General features: G+C 38.7%; 1 protein-coding gene across 1 annotated transcript in view; it reads left to right on the top strand.

Moving 5' to 3' along the window:
* LOC150079551 (S1 RNA-binding domain-containing protein 1) overlaps positions 1-19662 on the top strand; it is a 190264-nt gene that overhangs the window by 99599 nt on the left and 71003 nt on the right. Inside the window, exon 14 of the mRNA XM_090383104.1 lies at positions 12339-12421. Within this exon, the coding sequence (XP_090239230.1) occupies positions 12339-12421 (83 nt within the window). The remainder of the gene's footprint in view (positions 1-12338; positions 12422-19662) is intronic.

Raw genomic sequence — 19662 nt, 5'->3', positions numbered from 1 at the left:
GTGGGATTTACTCAAAGAGTTAACTACCATTAGGGGTAAAGGGAAGGGGGTATTGCTTTCGTAAAGGCGACTACGATGGACTGAGACAGTTTTTAAATTCTATACAGTGGGATCAACTGATGATGTTACCAACAGCAAATTCAAAATGGGAAGCATTCAAAGAACATATCTTGGAAGCTACTAGGCTTTACATACCAACTAAGAAATATTGTTCAAGGTTTAGGCCTAAATGGATGTCAGATGAACTAATGAGGCTATGGCAGAGAAGAAAAATGCATGGGATACATACAAATTAACACGTGACACAGAAGCCTATGATAGATACAAGTTGATCTGTAACCAAGTTACAAAGGAGGTTAGGCAGGCGAAGGCAGATTACGAGAAATCCTTGGCAAGGGATGCGAAGAAAAACAGCAAAGAGTTCTTTACTTATGTAAACTCTAGAAGGAAGGGGATGAATCAGATTGGTCCACTTGATATCGATGGGTCAACTGTTGATGATCCTGCTCAGGTAGCTAACAAACTAAATGAATATTTTGCATCGACATTCACACATGAGGAGTTATTCAGCGAGGGTAATGCCAGAGGTGTATTCAACTCTGGCAGTAAGCTAGAGAATCTTGTAATAACTGAGAGTAAAGTGGAGGAGAAATTGTTGAAGATAAACACAAGAAAGGCACCTGGGGTGGATGGGATCTATCCAGTTATATTAAAGGAGGCAGCAAAGGAAGTAAGCGAACTCTTAGCCATAATTATGAGAGCTTCCTTGGACTCAGGGGAGGTACCCATGGACTGGAGATGTGCAAATGTGACCCCAATTCACAAAGCAGGATCAAAGGCTGACATAAGTAATTATAGACCTGTGAGTCTATAATTTCTTAACTTCTGTTGCCGGAAAATTAATGGAGGCACTGGTTAAAGAAGCACTGCAGGATCATCTAGACAAGACTTCAGTTATAGCTCGGACACAGCATGGTTTTGTTAAGGGGACATCTTGCCTGACCAATTTGATTGGATACTATGATGCAGTCACAAAAGAACTGGATGCAGGGAATAACTTTGATATTATGTACTTGGATCTTAGAAATTCTTTTGATACTGTTGTACATGGAAGACTGCTGCACAAATTGGAGCAGTGTGGCATTGGAGGCAAATTGCTGCTATGGATAAAGGGGTGGTTGAGGGGGAGAAGACAGAGAGTGGTAATCAATGGACACTGCTCATCGTGGACTAATGTTATTAGTGGAGTCCCTCGGGGTTCAGTATTGGGTCCTTTATTGTTTTCTGTATTTATAAATGATATTGATGATGGTATATCAAGCTTAATGTCCAAGTTTGCAGACGATACGAAGGTTGGCATGGTTGTCAAGGACACTACTGACACTATGCTGCTGCAACAGGATCTGGAAAGGTTGAGCAGATGGGCTGAAAGGTGGCAAATGAAGTTTAACATTGACAAATGTAAAGTACTACATATGGGAAACAGCAACCCCAGAGCAACGTATCAACTCTGTGGTACTACACTGACAGTGGTAGAGAATGAAAGGGACCTGGGGGGTGGTTGTGCAGGCAGATATGAAGTTCTCTGAGCAGTGCAGACGGGCTGCAAGAGTAGCTCATGGTGTATTGTCAATGATATATAGGAATTTTTCTAGCAGGGATAAGGAGGTGATTATTCCCTTGTATAAGGCAATGGTCAGGCCACACCTAGAGTACTGTATACAGGCCTGGAGGCCTCATTTCAAGAAGGATGTAGAGCTGCTGGAACGAGTACAGAGAAGGGCAACAAGATTGGTGAATGGAACAAAGGGGTGCTCTTACGAAGAAAGGCTTAAGTTTTGCGAATTACAGTGTCTGGAGACTAGGCACCAGTGAGGTGATCTGATAGAGGTGTACAAAGCCTTGAATGGTTTGAGCATGCTCAATGCTGATGGGATTCTTCCTCTTGCTTAGAATAATCACCTGAGAGGGCATATATTCAAATTGAGGAAAGACAGATATAGGATAGATGTGCGGAAATTTGCCTTTAGCCAGCGGGTGGTTGGTAGGTGGAACAGACTTCCATCCCTTGTCGTGGAAGTTGATAGCCTAAATAAGTTTAAGGCTCAGCTGGACAGGTATTTCGAACGAACAGAGAGGTGAAGTGGAAGTGGTTATTTTTTATTTATTTACTTTACTTTATTTTTTTTTGGCTGATGCTGCATTATTTTTTTTTGGCTGATGCTGCATAAGCTTGCTTTCTTGCATCAAATGCCTCTACTAATGCTAATGCTAATGTTGCAAATTACAGTGTCTGGAGACTAGGCACCTGCGAGGTGATCTGACTGAGGTGTATAAAGCCTTGAATCGTTTTGGGCATGCTCGGTGCTGATGGGATTCTTCCTCTTGCTCAGAATAATTGCCTAAGAAGGCATAAATTCAAATTGAGGAAAGACTGTTGTAGGAGAGGTGTGCGGAAGTTTGCCTTTAGCCAGGTTGCTGGAACAAACTTCCATCTGTCATTGAAGTTGATAGCTTAAATAGATTCAAGGCAGAACTAGACAAACCTTTGGAGCAAGTGGATGGGTGAAATGAGAAGGGTGTGTTTTTTTTTTTTTGACTGATGCTATATAAGCTTGCTTTTTTGCATCATGTGCCTTTGCTAATGTTATATATATTTATCTCTCACAAGAGATACCACGTGTTGCATAACAATACATGCAAAGCATGCATGGACTATCTGAAACTAACAATACTGCATTAAAACTATATTTAATCTATGAATTTCTTTTTTCCATACAAATAATATGGAAAAAAGGTAATAATAATTGCTGGATTTTTAATGGTCCAATTTTAGTGAAATTAGCATGGCTCAACAAATATTTTTAAATAAGCCCAAATATAAAATTTCATGAAAATCTATATATCAAAATTTTAATATCTATATAATATCCGTGTAGATATTATATAGATATTAAAATAGATAACTCTTAAGAAAAACTACGGTAGTAGTGTAGGAGAAATAATTTCCTCTGTATCTCATATTGTGCTCATCTTTCACGAGTTGCCATGGTATTGCACTACCTCAAATAAGTAATGCTTCACTAATAGAGAAGACTATTGTTACTTATTCTCGGTGGGCACCACCACCCAGACAGCACCGTTTCAAAGCTATTGGCCTATCATTGGTGAATGGGCAAGTACCCTGGCAACTGGGTTGTCATGTCTGCAATACCAGGGTACCTGCCCACCCACCGATTATAGGCCAATAGCTTTGAAACGGTGCCATCTGTGTGGTGGGGCCCACCGACAATAAGTAAAAATAGTCTTTTCTATTAGTAAAATGTTACTTATTCGAGGTAGTGCAATGGCAACTCGTGAAGGACGAGCACAATATTTGATATAGAGGAAAAAATGCCTCCCACACTACTATCTTAGTTTTTCTTAAGAGTTATCTATGGTGTATTTACACCAATATTATATAGATATTAAACTCTTACTCTTAACATATTATGTCTTGTTGCTTTTAGTTATTTTAAAAATCAAAATTTTAAATAATTTTTATAACATTATTTTAAATTAAATTTCATTTTATAATTTAAAAAATTCAATGGCAATCGAGTTGTTACATGTGGACAGATGGATGGATATGGTGAAGACAATAGGCACATATATATATACACCAATGAGCCAAAACATTTTGACCACCTACCTAATATGATGTTGGTCCTCCACGTGCAGCCAAGACAGCTTTTAATGAGGCATGGACCCTACAAGATTTCTAAATGTGTCTTGTGATATCTGGTACCAATACGTAACCAACAGATCCTTTAACTCCTGTAAGGTCCATGGTTGTGATGCCGCAGATCAGAGTTGCTGTTCCAACACAAACCACAGATGCTCGATGGGATTGATGTCTGAGGAATTTGGAGGCCAGGGCAATACCTGGAAGTCTTCCTCATATTCTGCGAACCAGTCTCGAACAATCCGGGTGGTGTGGCATGCCGCATTATCCTGCTGAAAGATGGCACTGCCAGAGGGGAAGACCTTTGCCACAAAAGGGTGTTCCTGGTCAGTAATAGGTAGATGGTAGACGTCAGAGTGCCCAGCACATGGATGACTAGACCCAGGGTATCCCAGCAGAACATCGCCCAAAGCATGACACCACCGCCACTCGCTTGTTTTCTGCATCCAGGTGCCATCACTTCCCCAGGTAAACAATGCACACGTACCCGACTGTCCACATGGTGCCACAGGAAACTTGATTCATCGGACCTGACAACCTTCTTCCAATCACTCAAGGTCCAGTTTCGATGCTCGCATGCCCATTGTAGGTGCTGTCACCGGTAAACCGTTATCATGGGCACTTGGAGTGGTCTGCGGCTATGCAGCCCCATTTTCAGCAGGGTTCAATGTACTATGTGTTGTGACACATAACTCCCATCACCATTCCAATTACTGGCTAGTTGCATCGCTGTCACCCTTCTGTTGCCACGTACCATCCAGGAGCGGCTTCACTCACCTCGAGCATTGATGAGCCGTGGTTGTCCAACACCTTGCCAGCTGTTCGTGGGTTTTCCCTCCTCTGACCACTTTCGTTAGTTACTAACCACAGCTGACCGTAAGCATCCCACTAGCCATGCCATTTCGGATATGCTCTGACCCAGTCATCTGGCCATTACAATTTGGCCTTTGTCAAACTCGCTTAAGTCCGCCGTCTTTCCCATCTGAAGAACAAGAGTAAAACTGATTAATGGAGTTCAGTATCAGGTGTTTTTTATACCATGTCCCAACCCACGCACGTGCCCGAGTACACCTGCAGTTGCTTCGATTTGCGTAACGACTCGCTGATCATAATGTTTTGGCTCATTGGTGTGTATATATGCAAATGTGTCTAAAAATGGTGTTGTTTCCTTCATTTAGTTGTATTTCATGATTTCTTTATGTTGCCTGCATTATTTTTAGTTAATTTGAAACAACTGAAAGTTGTTTCAAGGTTAGCTTCTAAATTGTTTAAATTTATTTTCTTAACAATTAACAATGCAAGTTGTTTCATTATTTATATCTGTCATTTTCAATTTTATGTATATTTATCGTTTTAAGTAGTATAAAAACATATCTTCACATTCAAGAGTACCTGGGTTACTTAAAGATTTCTTAAATATTTTTGATCAAGAGCCATTGGCTGCAAATAGATATTTGTAAAGTGAATTTTTTACTTGACATATAGGCATGGATAAAAGATTCTGCAGCAATAATATTTTTAAAAGCTTGTATTTAGTTGAATAACATTAACTTAGTAGTAAAACTCAAACATTAACATAATAAAATGAAGAAATGGTCACAATATTGGTTTCCCACAAGGACAAATGATAGTGCAAGTTCTTTCATAGTGATTGTTGATGACTTCAGTAATAAATACTTTCCCTTTCCTCTGCCATAAAGAAATTATAGGAAGAGTAGAATTGGCCATGTGTGAATGCTGGTTTCAGGTGGCAGAAAAAAATATATCATAAATCATCGATCTCTTGCTGAAATCACTCATTCTTTTAAGGTAATCTCCAGATCTAGGTTTATGACAGGAATGGCTGTATGTGATTCAGGTGTGAGTCATGAGTTCATCGCTTGTATATGGTCTGTCACATGTATTTCAAGATCAATCTAGTAGGTGATACTTGCCCAAGTGATCATTCTTTTCTTCATTTTCAATGTTAGGAGTGTTAACAATTGTATATTAAAACTTGACATACTAGTAGATGAAATTCAGTCACTGAGGTTCAAAAAGGTTGTCAGAAAGTAGACAGCAAAAGTGTTAAGTTGCTGTTGCAAATTATCTTTTTTCTATTGTTGTAATTATAGTAAGTGGAGTATAGTAACTCTTCGTCTGTTCTTTATTTTGAATTAATCATGGAAAATTGAATGGCTGTGTTATTATATTACCTCAATGATTATAAACTTAAGGGGCACAAGGTGTTTCATTATCAGTCTTAATATAACTGTCGCTTAACCCTTATTCTCTGTCTCTTTATCCTCACTTCTCTGAAAGAAGCATTTCTTTGTCTGTTAATCCTCCCAAAAAAAGTATTTTGGCTCTTGATTGAAGAAATTAAAATCTTTGTAGTAAGGGGCTTGTTAATATTGGAACATGCAGTATACACATGATTCACAATGCTTTCCAAAGAGATATGAAAAATTGAACAGTGATACATCACATTTAATAAAATAAACACATAAATACATGGTTTGCCTTTAATTTGGAAGGACATCCAGAAAATGGGAATACCAGAATGTTATTTTATAAATCATATCAGTAATTGATAGTTGACTCTTGAAGCATAAGTTGTGTTTCCTGGAGCAGTGGGAATCTGTTAAAGAATTTTTTCTTAAGTACATCCCACCCAGAAAGAAGTTAATGAATATCATAAGCCATGAGGAAATTGTATGCCCTCTGAAAAAACAGTCAATGAAAACCCAGTTAAAAATTTTTGCATCCATTGTTGTCATTTTCACCAAGTTTGCTTCCATTTTTTCTGAAAGAAGTGCTACTGATTTACATTTTACATGAAGCACAGAATTTGAACTGAATGAAAATTTGAGTTAAATCTGCAAGAGTGAAGCAATTAACCATTCTCAATAAATTTAAATATTCATAATTTTGAAGCAAGATACTTATTTTTGTGACAGAATTTCAGATTAATAGTGAAAAATAAGCTGAATTATACATAGGAGTTATGCTCCTAGGGTTAGTAACAGTCCCACCATCGTGAAGGTGCAAGCAGAGAATATCACTCTTGTTTGGTGCCCAGGCAAGAGAGACTGGGCACCAAACTAGACTGGAACCCATATTTAGTCTATGTTCTCTGTTGACTAAACATTGGTTTCACCACTTCAAACCTCCAGTAAGCAAAGTGGTGGTATTGCACCAGTAGATGAGAGTCATCTACCATCTAGTATTGCCTGATAACATAGAGGAAGCATTCCACCATGTGGTTTGGACACCACACCTCAACCCCCTGCTTATGTTAGTTTGCACCTGGTTGGTCACCTCCAGTATGTTGTATTTCAGGACTTGCACATGAGGGTTATACACAGGGTTAGTAACAGTCCCACCATCATGAAAGTGGAACCAGAGGATTTCACTCTTGTTTGGTGCCCAAAGGCATCACATTACAGTAGGAAAGTAATGAAACAGTGGGTTTGGGCTTTTTTTTATGTGGAAACTCCAAGCACGAAAGGTATTAGAACCTATAGTACTTAGAACCATGCGTGGGTTGAAGGTTAGCATTAGCAGAGGCATACGATGCAAGAAAACAAGCTTATGCAGCATCATCCAGAAATAAAAAAAACCCTCCCATTTCACCCTTCCATTCGTTTCAAATGCGTGTCCAGCTCAGCCTTAAATTTATTTAGGCTATCAACTTCCACAACAAAAGATGGAAGTCTGTTCCACCAATCAACTACCTGCTGGCTAAAGGCAAATATCCGCACATCTATTCTACAGCTGTCTTTCCTCAGTTTGAAACTGTGCCCCTCAGGTTCTTAATCTGAGCAAGAGGAAGAATCCCATCAGCATTCAGCTTGCTCAACCCATTCAAGGCTTTATACACCTCAATCAGATCACCTCGCAGGTGTCTACTTTCCTGGCGCTGCAATTTGCAGAACTTAAGCCTTTCTTGGTAAGAGCACCCCTTTGTTCCCCTCACCAATCTTGTTCACTCTTGTTTGGTGCCCAGGCAAGAGAGACTGGGCACCAAACTAGACTGGAACCCATATTTAGTCTATATTAATAGTGAAAAATAAGCTGAATTATACATAGGAGTTATGCTCCTAGGGTTAGTAACAGTCCCACCATCGTGAAGGTGCAAGCAACTCTACATCCTTCCTAAAATGAAGCCTCCAAACCTGTACACAGCACTCTAGATGTAGCCTGACCATTGCCTTGTATAATGGGATAATCACCTCCCTGTCCCTGCTAGCAAAATTCCTATATATCATTGACAAGACTCCATGACTTGCCTTGGCAGCCCATATGCACTGCTCAGCAAACTTCATATTTGACTGCACAATTCCCCCCGCCGACCGGGCTAACCGGGTGGGTAAAGTGCCTGCCTGGCAACCCAAAGGTTGCAGGTTTGAATCCTGCATCAGGCTTGGATAAGAGTAGAAAATGCAAAAACTTTGGGAGGTGCATTATGGGCACAGAAGCTGATGCACCAACAACTAACAAAAAAAACCAAAAAAAAAACCAAACCAATTACCCCTAGGGTTTTTCACTTTCCACTTCCCTGAGTGTAGTACCACACAGTTGGTACATTTCTCTTTGGTTAATGCTACCATTATGCAGTACTTTGCATTTGTCAATGTTAAACTTCAGTTGCCACTTCTCAGCCCATTTGCCCAACATATCTAGATCCAGTTGGAGTAGCATACTGACTTTACTGTCATTAACAACCTTGCCAATCTTTGTATCATCTGCAAACTTGGATATTAAACCTGATATACCTTCATCAATATTATTGATAAAAATACAAAACAACAATGGGCCCAACACCAAACTCTGGGGAACTCCGCTAATAACATTTGTCTACAAAGAGCAGTGTCCATTGATTACCACTGTCTGTTGTCTCCCACTGAACCATCCCTTTATCCATTGTAGCAACTTACCCATAATGCCATACCTCTCCAATTTGTACAGCGGCCTTCCATGTGCAACAGTATCAAAAGCTTTCCTGAATTCCAAGTATATGATATCAAAATTATTTTTGGCATTCAGTTCCTTTGTGACCACATCATAGTATCCAATCAAATTGGCCAGACAAGACCTCCCTTTAACAAACCCATGCTGTGTCTTAACTATTACTGCAGGCTTGTCTAGATGATCCTGCAATGCTTCTTTAACCAGTGATTCCATTATTTTTCCTGGAACACAAGTTAAACTAATAGGTCTATAATTACTTGTGTCACCTTTTGAACCCCTTTTGTGAATTGGTGATACATTTGCACACCTCCAGTCCATGGGGACCTCCCCTGAGTCCAAGGAAGCTCTCATAATTAAGGCTAAGGTTTTGCTTACCTCCTTTGCTGCTGCCTTTAATATAACTAGATAGATCCCGTCCATCCCGGGTGCCTTCCTTATGTTTAACTTCAACAGTTTCTTCTCCACTTTGCTCTCAGTTATTACAAAATCACTTAGCTCCCTGTTAGAGTTTGATAAACGTCTGGCATTCCCCTCATTGAATAACTCCTCATGTGTGAATGTAGTGCAAAATACTCATTCAGTTTATCAGCTACCTGAGCATGATCATCAATAGTCAACCCATCTATGTTAAGTGGTTCAATCTGATTCATCCCTTTCCTTCTAGAGTTTCCATAAGTAAAGAACTCTTTGCATCCTTTGCCAAAGATTTCTCGTAATCTGCCTTCACCTGCCTAACTTCCTTTGTGACTTTATTACAGACTAGTTTATATCTGCTATAGGCTTCTGTGTTACCTGATACTTTGTACCCATCCGATACAATTTTCTTTTCTGCCACAAGCCTCATTAATTCATCTGACATCCATTTAGGCCTAAACTTTGAACAGTATTTCTTAGTTGGAATGAAAAGCCTAGTAGCCTCTAAAATTAAGTCCCCGAAAGCTTCCCATTTAGAATTCAATGTTAAACATCATCAGTTGATCCCACTGTGTGGAATTTAAAAACTGTCTGAGACCCCTGTAGTCAACTTTACGAAAGCAAAAGCCCTTTCCTTTAGCCTTGATGGTAGTTACATCTTTAAGTAATTTCCACATCAGTGCATTGTGATCACTGTCACCCAATGGTTCCTTTATTTGCAAATTCTTAATGCATGAATAATCAATGCTGATAATCAGATCAAGAGTATTACTCCCTCTGGTTGCCTCTTGAACAAGTTGCTGTAGAAAACAATCATCCAATAAATCCACAAAAGTCTTGCGAGTGTGCGAGTGACCAAACCACAAGTTCCAATCTCCCTTCCTCTCTTGTCTATCCTTTCTGTACACATGTACTCCCAAATTCCAATTCTGCACTGCTTGTATCTGTGTGACACCACATCTCTGATATCCCAACAATATCTGCCTTTGATGTCTTGACTAGCACTTCTAGCTCATAAAATTTATTAACTATACTCCTAGCATTGATGTACATGCAAGTATACATGCACCTGTTTCTACTCTTAGTTACCCTAACACAGCCCATATATTTATTTGTCCACTATGACTTAGAATAGTCCTGAAATCTCCATTACCTTGCTTTACATGCTGCTGCTCATTCTAATAGGAGCAGTGCAAGAATCGCTTTTGCCTTTGCCTGCAGCCACTGTTAACCTTTTAGTCTGTGTATCCCCCGCAAGCTAGCAGTTTTCCAACCCACCTAACAATGCCTCGATAGCATCAGCAAATATTCTTGCACCATATTTGCAAATATTTAAGTGTACCCCATAGAAGCAGTCTCTCCTGTTAACAAGCACAGACCAGGCTTAAAAAAAATTCAACTGCTTGATCCTTGCACAATCTCTCCAGGGCCGAACTGATCGACAAGGCTCTCGTCATATACTCCCTCCTATCGTGTCTGGGCAGAATTGCAGACACTTTCACATTCAACTCTAACTCACGACTTTTTTTTGACATTGACCTATACTTTTTGAGTAAATCTGCAGATCTCTTACTCTTAATGTCATTAGTTCCAACGTGTACAAATGGCACTAAGAGTAAGAGATCTGCAGATTTACTCAACAAGTATAGGTCAGTGTTGAAAAACAGTCGCGAGTTAGGGTTGAATGTGAAAGGTTGATGAGATGAAAGAAGATACTTATTAACATTAGGGGTTATACCCAGTGTTAGTTGTTGTTGTTGTTATTTGGATTTTAGGAGCATTAGCAACTAAGGCCATATTGCTCCGGGATATGCGGTGGTCATTCCCTGACCTCCCCGCATCCCCCCCTATTTGGTGGTGACGGGCTCGAACCCCGGTCTAATCAAGAAGCGTGTGCTGCGCACTGCTGCTCCTTCCCACCTGGCTACGGAGGCGCCCCAGTGTTAGTGAAATCCCACCATCATGCAAGCAGAGGATTTGGTTGTCACAGAATGACCGGGCTTCACTAAAATTCTGTCCACTTGACTCAAGTGTCACCTGAATATCAGTTCCATGGGCATTTTAGACCCCTGGGTAGGAGGTCCTAGCTTGTCATACTTGAGAAAATGTGACAAGTCTCAAGGAAGTCATATTATTAGAATTTTAATAATAATACTAATGACACTTGCTAAAATATTTCATTGTTTTGAACCCACTGCATGGTATAATTATAGAAGTTTAAGAGAGAGATCCAAATTAGATGCTGCTTATCACTGGATCTTGAAATGAGCTCCATGATAAATGAGTGGAAGCTTCTCCAGCTAGAGTGATGTGTAAAGTGTGTTAATTGTCTAACAGCACCAGGGGTTTCTCCCATCTCCGCATTGTGTACTCTGTTTTTGTGACACAGAACTCTGTGTCACAAAAGGCCAGATTTAAAAAGTGTGTGGGGAGTAGAATGTCGGGTAGTGTTATGTTCTGTTGTTTCTCTGTTGAAACTCCCAAGTCTTAGCACAGAGAAGATTAAGGCAGGCATTTTCATAGGTCCACAAATAAGGCAAGTTTCAAAGACAAACAGTTTGAATGTGTCCTTAGTGATAGTGAGAAATCAGTGTGGAAAGCCTTTCGAAAATTTTGACTGGTTTTCTAGGAAATGTTAAACCCGGCAACTACAGGCAGCTTGTGGAAGATCTCATTACTTCTTATGAAAAACTGGGGTGCAACATATCATTGAAGGTGCATTTCTTGCACTCATACCTGGATTTTTTCTGCCAAAGTGTGGTGCTGTCAGTGACGAACATGGAGGAGCACTTTCATCAAGACATTACAGCAATGGAACAAAGATACAAAAGCAAATGGAGTGCCACCATTTTAGCTGATTGTTCGATGGTGAAAAAGAATGCTCCCGAAGCTGAATACAAGCAAAAGGCGAAAAGGTCCTTTGTTTGATACAGGTATATTCGTAGTTACATGTTACTGCCATATAAATAAAAAATACCTTGTTGAAAACAAGAACCAATCTGCTGTTTTAAACACTATTTCCATGTTTAGCACCCCAAAATCTCTAAAATAAACTTACTTTCATGCCTGTAACAAGATATGACCCAAAATTTGTTGTTTGGTGTTATAGTAAATTATTAATTGCAAATATTATTGAATAAATTAAAAGGGTTTGACTGAAGGTTGGCCCTTGTGCTAGATCATGCGTAAGTAAAACTGATTATTTTCTTTTGTTGTATCTTATCTTCTTGTGTTATTTATGTTACAGTCTCCATTGCACGCAGACTTCAGGATCCTCTTTTAGAATATGTCAAAATAGAGCCAAAACATATTGGAGTTGGACAGTACCAGGTAAGAAGTGGGGAAAAAATTGATTTATTAAAATATAGGTTGAAAATATTTATATTACTTTATTTACTTATTCAATTCCATTATCATCAAATAAATTTGAGAAGTTCACTTGGCAGTAGAAATTAATTTATTCATACATGTATACCATAATTTGACTTGTTGGATATCCTAGAAGTGTGAAAAATTTATCACTACTCGTTCATTTTTCTCTCTAGTATAACATAATTGAAGAAGTGAAAGAATATAGATAATTCATAAAAAATCTGATCTGTGTAAAACAATCAAAATTTTAAGATCTTACTTAGCATATTAAAATTTTTAAGCTGCATTATTCTATGGATAATAATAAACTTACTGTTTCTATTGATTCCATTTGATCCAAGTGGTAATAATAAATATACTTTATTTGTGACATGTTAGGGAGAACTATGAATGTTTATGTTCATCTTTTGTCGTATGAAGAATTAAGACTGTGTAATTTGTTTATTATAAAACAGCTCTTTAGTCTGTCAGTATTCCAAGTACTCATCTATTCTAATAACTTCAAAGAAGAATCTGTTACAGCAATTTTAAATGTGTCATTTCATGTATAGTATTTCAAAATCGGATGTTGAACTACTGGACATTTTTAAGTGGATTTAATTAATCTTGTGCTTGTGGAACCCTGTTATCATTCTTAAATGACTACTGGGTTAAGTACAACCTGAAAGAACATGAAGGAACTGCATGGAATTCCTTTGTGTTCTTTGTTTATGATGGAGTGAGGGCACACATGAATGCACAATAATGGAATTTCTGTAACCAGTTTTAGCATGATGAATTCTATATGACATTACAGACATTAGCATTAGCAAAGGCACATGATGCAAGAGTGGCGCCTCCGTAGCCAGGTGGGCAGGAGCAGCAGTGCATAGCACATGCTTCTTGATTAGACCGGGGTTCGAGCCCGTGAGCCACCAAATACGGAGGATGCGGAAAGGTCAGCGAATGACCACCGCATATCCCCGGAGAAATATGGCCTTAGTTGCTAATGCTCCTAAAAACCAAATAACAAAAAAATAAATAACATGATGCAAGAAAGCAAGCTTATATAGCATCAGCCAAAAAAAAAAAAAAAAAAAACCTACTTATTTCACCCGTCCACTCGCTCCAAATATTTGTCTAGTTCTGCCTTGAATCTATTTAAGCTATCTGCTTCTACAACAACAGATGGAACTTTGTTCCACTATTCAACCATCTGCTGGCTAAAGGCAAACTTCCATACATCCATCCAACAACTGTCCTTCCTCAATTTACATTTATGCCCTCTCAGGTGATTATTCTGAGCAAGAGGAAGAATCCCATCAGCATTGACCATGCTCAAACCATTCAAGGCTTTATACACCTCAGTCAGATCACCACGCAGGTGCCTAGTCTCCAGACACTGTAATTTGAAAATTTAAGCCTTTCTTCATAAGAGCAACCCGTTGTTCCATTCACTAATCTTGTTGCCCTTCACTGTACTCATTCCAACAGTTCTACATCCTTCTTAAAATGAGGCTTCCAGACCTGTATACAGTACTCAAGGTGTGATCTGACCATTACCTTATACAAGTGGATAATCACCCTCCTTATCCCTGCTAGAAAAATTACTGTATATCACTGATAAGACACCATGAGCTACCCTTGCAGACCGTATGCACTGCTCAGAAAACTTCATATCTGCCTGCACAATTACCCCCAGGTCCTTTTCACTCTCTACCAAGGTCATTGTAGTACCACACAGTTCATACGTTACTCTGAGGTTACTACTTCTAATATGCAGTACTTTACATTTGTCAATGTTGAACTTCAGTCGCCACCTCTCAGCCCATCTGCTCAAATTTTCTAGATCCTGTTGCAGCAGCGTACTGCCATTAGTGTCATTAACAACCCTGCCGACCTTCATATCATCTGCAAAGTTGGACATTAATCCTGGTATGCCGTTATCAGTATCATTAATGAATACAGAAAACAACAATGGCCCCAACACTGAACCCTGGTGGACTCCACTAATAGCATTAGTCCACAAAGAGCAGTGTCCATTGATTACCACTCTCTGTCTTCTTTCTCTCAACCATCCCTTTATCCATAGCAGCAGTTTGCCTCCAATGTCACACTGCTCCAATCTGTGCAGCAGTCTTCCACGTGCAACAATATGAAAAGCCTTTCTGAGATCCAAATATATGATATCAAAATTATTCTTTGCATCCAGTTCCTTTGTGACTACATCATAGTATCCAATCAGATTGGTGAAAGAAGACTTCCCCTTATCAAACCCATGCTGCGTCCAAGCTATAACTGAAGTCTTGTCTAGATGATCCTACAATGCTTCTTTAACCTGTGCCTCAATTAATTTCCCTGGAACAGAAATTAAATTAACAGGTCTGTAATTACCTGTCTCCCTTTGATCCTCCTTTGTGGATTGGGGTCACATTTGCACATCTCCAGTCCATGGGTACCTCCCTTGACGTCCAAGGAAGCTCTCATAATTATGGTTAAGGGTTTACTTACTTCCTTTGCTGCCTCCTTTAATATAACTGGATAGATCCCATCCACACCAAATGCCTTTCCTTTGTTTATCGTCAACAATTTCTTCTCCACTTTACTCTCAGTTATTACAAGATTATCTAGCTTACTGCCAGAGTTTAATACACCTCTGGCATTCCCCTCGCTGAATAACTTCTCATGTGTCAATGTACATGCAAAGTATTCATTTAGTTTGTTAGCTACCTGAGCAGGATCATCAACAGTTGAACCATTGATATCAAATAGACCAATCTGATTCATCCTCTTTCTTCTAGAGTTTACATAAGTAAAGAACCCTTTGCTGCTTTTCTTTGCATCCTTTGCCAAGGATTTCTCGTAATCTGCCTTTGCCTGCCTAACCTCCTTTGTGACTTGGTTACAGACCAGCTTCTGGCTATCATAGGCTACTGTGTCACCTGTTAATTTGTATGTATCCCATGCATTTTTATTCTCTGCCACATGTCTAATTAGTTCATCTGACATCCAATTAGGCCTAAATCTTGAACAATACTTCTTAGTTGGTATGAAAAGCCTAGTAGCTTCCAAGATTAATTCTTTGAATGCTTCCCATTTTGAATTTGCTATTTTTAACATCATCAGTTGGTCCCACCGTTTAGAATTTAAATACTGTCTCAGACCACCGTAGTCACTTTTATGAAGGCAAAAACCCTTCCCTTTACCCTTGATGGTAGTTACCTCTTTGAGTAAATCCCACTTCAGCCTACTGTGATCACTGCCACTTAGTTGTTCCTTTATCTGCAGATTCTTAATCCATGAAGAATCACTATTGATAATCCGATTAAGAGTATTACTCCCTCTAGTTTCCTCCCAAACATGCTGATGTAGAAAACAATCATCCAATAAATCCACAAAAACCTTGCTAGTGTTAGAGTGAGCAACCCAGAAATTCCAGTCAATCTCTGGGAAATTAAAATCCCCCATTATAAGACACTCTGATATACTGGCCACTTCATTTCTCTGCACAATTGCTCCTTATACTTGTCAGATGCATTACACCTATAACACACACCTCTCATTTTTCCTATGCCAGTGCTTATGTCACACCAACAGATTCAACATTGCATTGTCCACCAACATAAATTAGATGCACATCCTTTGATTCAATGTGTTTCTTAACTAACAGCATAACCTCTCCTCTCTTCCTGTCCTGTCTATCCTTCTTGTACACATTGTACTCCCCAAATTCCAGTTCTGCACTGTTTATGTCTGTTTGACACCACGTCTCTGATATCCCAACAATATCAGTCTTTGATATCTTGACTAGCACTTCAAGCTCATCAAATTTATTAACTATACTCTTAACATTGGTGTACATGCAAGTATACATGCACCTGTTTCTATTCTTCGTTATCCTGACACAGCCTTTGTATTTACTTGTTCCACTATGACTCCCAGCAGTCCTGGAGTCTGATTTGTTGTTAGATAAAGATTGCAGCATGTTTTATTTCCCAACATTTGCTGTGAACTCATTACAGAAGCATAAAGGGCATCACTAACTCTGATTCCAGGCACTAACACTGGAAGTTGAATAATCACCTTCCAAGAAATTTTTAGGTGAATTCTTATCAGAACATTTCAGTTTTTTACCAATTGTTGTCATGCAACATTTTATAGAGTGGTGCTGGTGGTGCCCAAGAGCACATCATATCTATTCATATTTTTAATTTGTTTTCTTTTTTGTTTTTTTTTGTAAAATGTTGATTTAGAGAAATGATTCTGTATTTTTTTTTTTTTTTTTTTTTATGAAAACCCCAAACACGAGAAGCATTATAAACTGTGTACTTAGTACCATGCATGGGCTGGAGGTTGACAAGACGAAAGAAGATATTTGTTGACATTAGACTTGAACTTCTGTAGACTGTAATTTTCTCAGACCACCGTAGTCACTTTTACGAAGGTAAAAAACCCTTCCCTTTACCCTTGATGGTAGTTACCTCTTTGAGTAAATCCCACTTCAGCACACTGTGATCACTGCCACATAGTTGTTCCTTTATCTGCAGATTCTTAATCCATGAAGAATCACTATTGATACTCGGATCAAGAGTATTACTCCCTTTTCGATGTCTCCCAAACATGCTGCTGTAGAAAACAATCATCCAATAAATCCACAAAAGCCTTGCTAGTGTGTGAGTGAACAACCTAGAAATTCCAGTCAATCTCTGGGAAATTAAAACCCCCCATTATAAGACACTCTGATATACGTATGAAGGATGGTTGTTCCAGAAAATGGCAGGTGAATGAATAAATGATTCTGTATTTTATGAAAAGTTGGTTCTGTGAGTTTGAAGTTGGACAGTAAATGGATGTTGGTGATGGCAGCACATGTTCGGATTGTTTTGGAAGAGAGAGCAGGAATTATAGAAGCCAATTCAGAAGAACAGTGCCTATGGAAGTATCTGTAGAAAGGGCATGCAGCAGAAACAGAACATCTGTGAGACAGAGAATGGGGAGAGTCTGTTAGAGACGAGTCATTAATTAACCTAACTGCCCTCTTCTGAATGGAATCATTAAGCCTGAGAGAGGTTTTGGGGCCACTGTCCCAGAGGTGGGAACAAAATTCCATGGTAGGGCAGATTTGCGATTTGTACAGAGTGAGCAGCCGTTTGGAAGAAAAGATGCAGAGAGCGAAAGAGAAAACCGAGTTTTTCAGATGCAGAGGAAGCAATGTTTGTAATGTGCTTGTGCCAGGAGAGATTAGAAGTCAGGGTAATCTCCAAAAGAGATATATCATCTTGCCTATAAATCGGAGTGTCACCAAAAAAAGATAAGCATAGGAGCAGAAGAATCCTTTTTGCGAGATATAAGACTGAGTTTCAGAAGTATTGAAATCAACTAAGTTGTCGTTGCCCCAATGAAAAATTACCTGGAGATCGGAATTTAAGGAATTGGTAGCGGGTATTCGAGAAGTTGAAGCTGATTGAGTAGGGCAAGGTTCCTTAAACTGGAAAGTGTAATGCAATGTGCTATCATCAGCAAAACTATCGATAGGATTTATAGTCAGTGGAAGAAGGTCATTAAGATACAAGAGGGAAAGAGTGGGGGAAAGAGCTGAACCTTGGGGGACCCCAGCATTAGTGGAGAAGTTAGAAGATAGAGAGCCATCTACCATTACCCTTAATGAGCGGTCAGAGAGAAAACTGGATACCCAATTACAAAAAATAGTTGGCAAACTATAAGATGGAAACTTGTTTAGAAGACCTTTATGCCAAACATGATTGAAAGCCTTTAAGATGTCAAGAGCAACTGCTTGTGTTTCACTGAACATTTCCATTGAATTTGTCCATAAATGGGTAACATAAGCCAGAATATCACCAGTGGTACAGTAAACCCTCGCTAATCCATATTAATTGGGATAGGAGGTGATCCGGATTAAGCGACAATTTGGATTAGTTAAGCAAAAGATAGCCCTTAAAAAAAAAAAAAATGGAAAATTTAAATAAATAAATGGATGAAAATAAATAAAAAAAATATCACTATAGAGCCTTTATTTAAAACCTATAAAAAGACAATACATTTATCCATCTATCGATGGATGATTGTATTGTCTTTTTATACATTTATCAGGTGGCGTTGGCATTGCATGCCAACACCACTAGATTCTTGCTGTGAATACCACTTAAATATAGCTTCTTCCAGCAACACTGTTTTTATCACTCCCTACTTCAAATTATAAAGGAAATGCCATTGTAAATTCGTTTTTTTTTTTAATATCTGACACAGTCTATTAGCCAATACCAAATTCTTCAGAAATTTTTTTTTCAGGAACACCATTTTCAAGTGTCTATCACTTTGAGCTTGTTAATGATAGTTAAAGTAATATGCTTTCTTTTTATTCCACCTTTAAATTCATTAGAACCCATAATTATATAAAATATGTTAACTTACATGTACATATATATGAGAAGTAAGCAATAACATCCATCCGACTCGGAGTCAACGATACTGAACAACACGCAAGACAATGTAATGTATGTTCTCCCACTCTTTCGCTCTGTGCAGTCAGAACGACTCATCTGCCTTCCTAAATCCTGTGTGTCTTTCAAAGTATTCAACTGTGAACAGAATTTTCAGTATTTCAATCCGGATTAACTGTAACTGGATTAGCGAGGGTTTACTGTATATCACCAGCATAGACAATTCTATATTAAAAAAAAAAAATACAGGAGAATCCTAAAGTAGAATATTAGTACAGTCAGTCCTCGTATAACACGTGTTTACACTACATGAATTCGATCATACACAATTTATAAATAGGGGAACGATATCATATATAACACAAACCGAATTCGCTTATGCACGATTCGCCTTTGTGTTGTCAAGAAATGGGAGTTGAACGTGGAATCACCCCAACTGAACGCAACACAATAGGAATGAAGAGAAGATTCTGAAAAAGTATTTATGTTTTTTATATCAGTGAAGGGGAAAAACATTTCACCATAATAAAGTAAAAACCCACACAATTCCAGCTATCGGTATTATCGCAAATGCCATTAGATAGAGTTTACTACCAGTTTATAACAGATTCCACTAGCAGAAACGCAACTGGAAATTATTTTTATTGTTTTATGGTAGTAACCCCCCAGAAATGTGCTTTAGTAAAATGTAAGCTAGTGAGGTGTTTGTTCATAGTGTGTGTCTGCCTTTACGGTGTTGTTTATTTAGTTGCTACACGC

The sequence above is a fragment of the Mastigoproctus giganteus genome, chromosome 10, assembly GCF_048544385.1.
Source record: "Mastigoproctus giganteus isolate SK-2022 chromosome 10, ASM4854438v1, whole genome shotgun sequence".
Taxonomy (NCBI): Eukaryota; Metazoa; Arthropoda; class Arachnida; order Uropygi; family Thelyphonidae; genus Mastigoproctus; species Mastigoproctus giganteus.
This window is presented reverse-complemented; position numbering and strand designations above follow the sequence as displayed.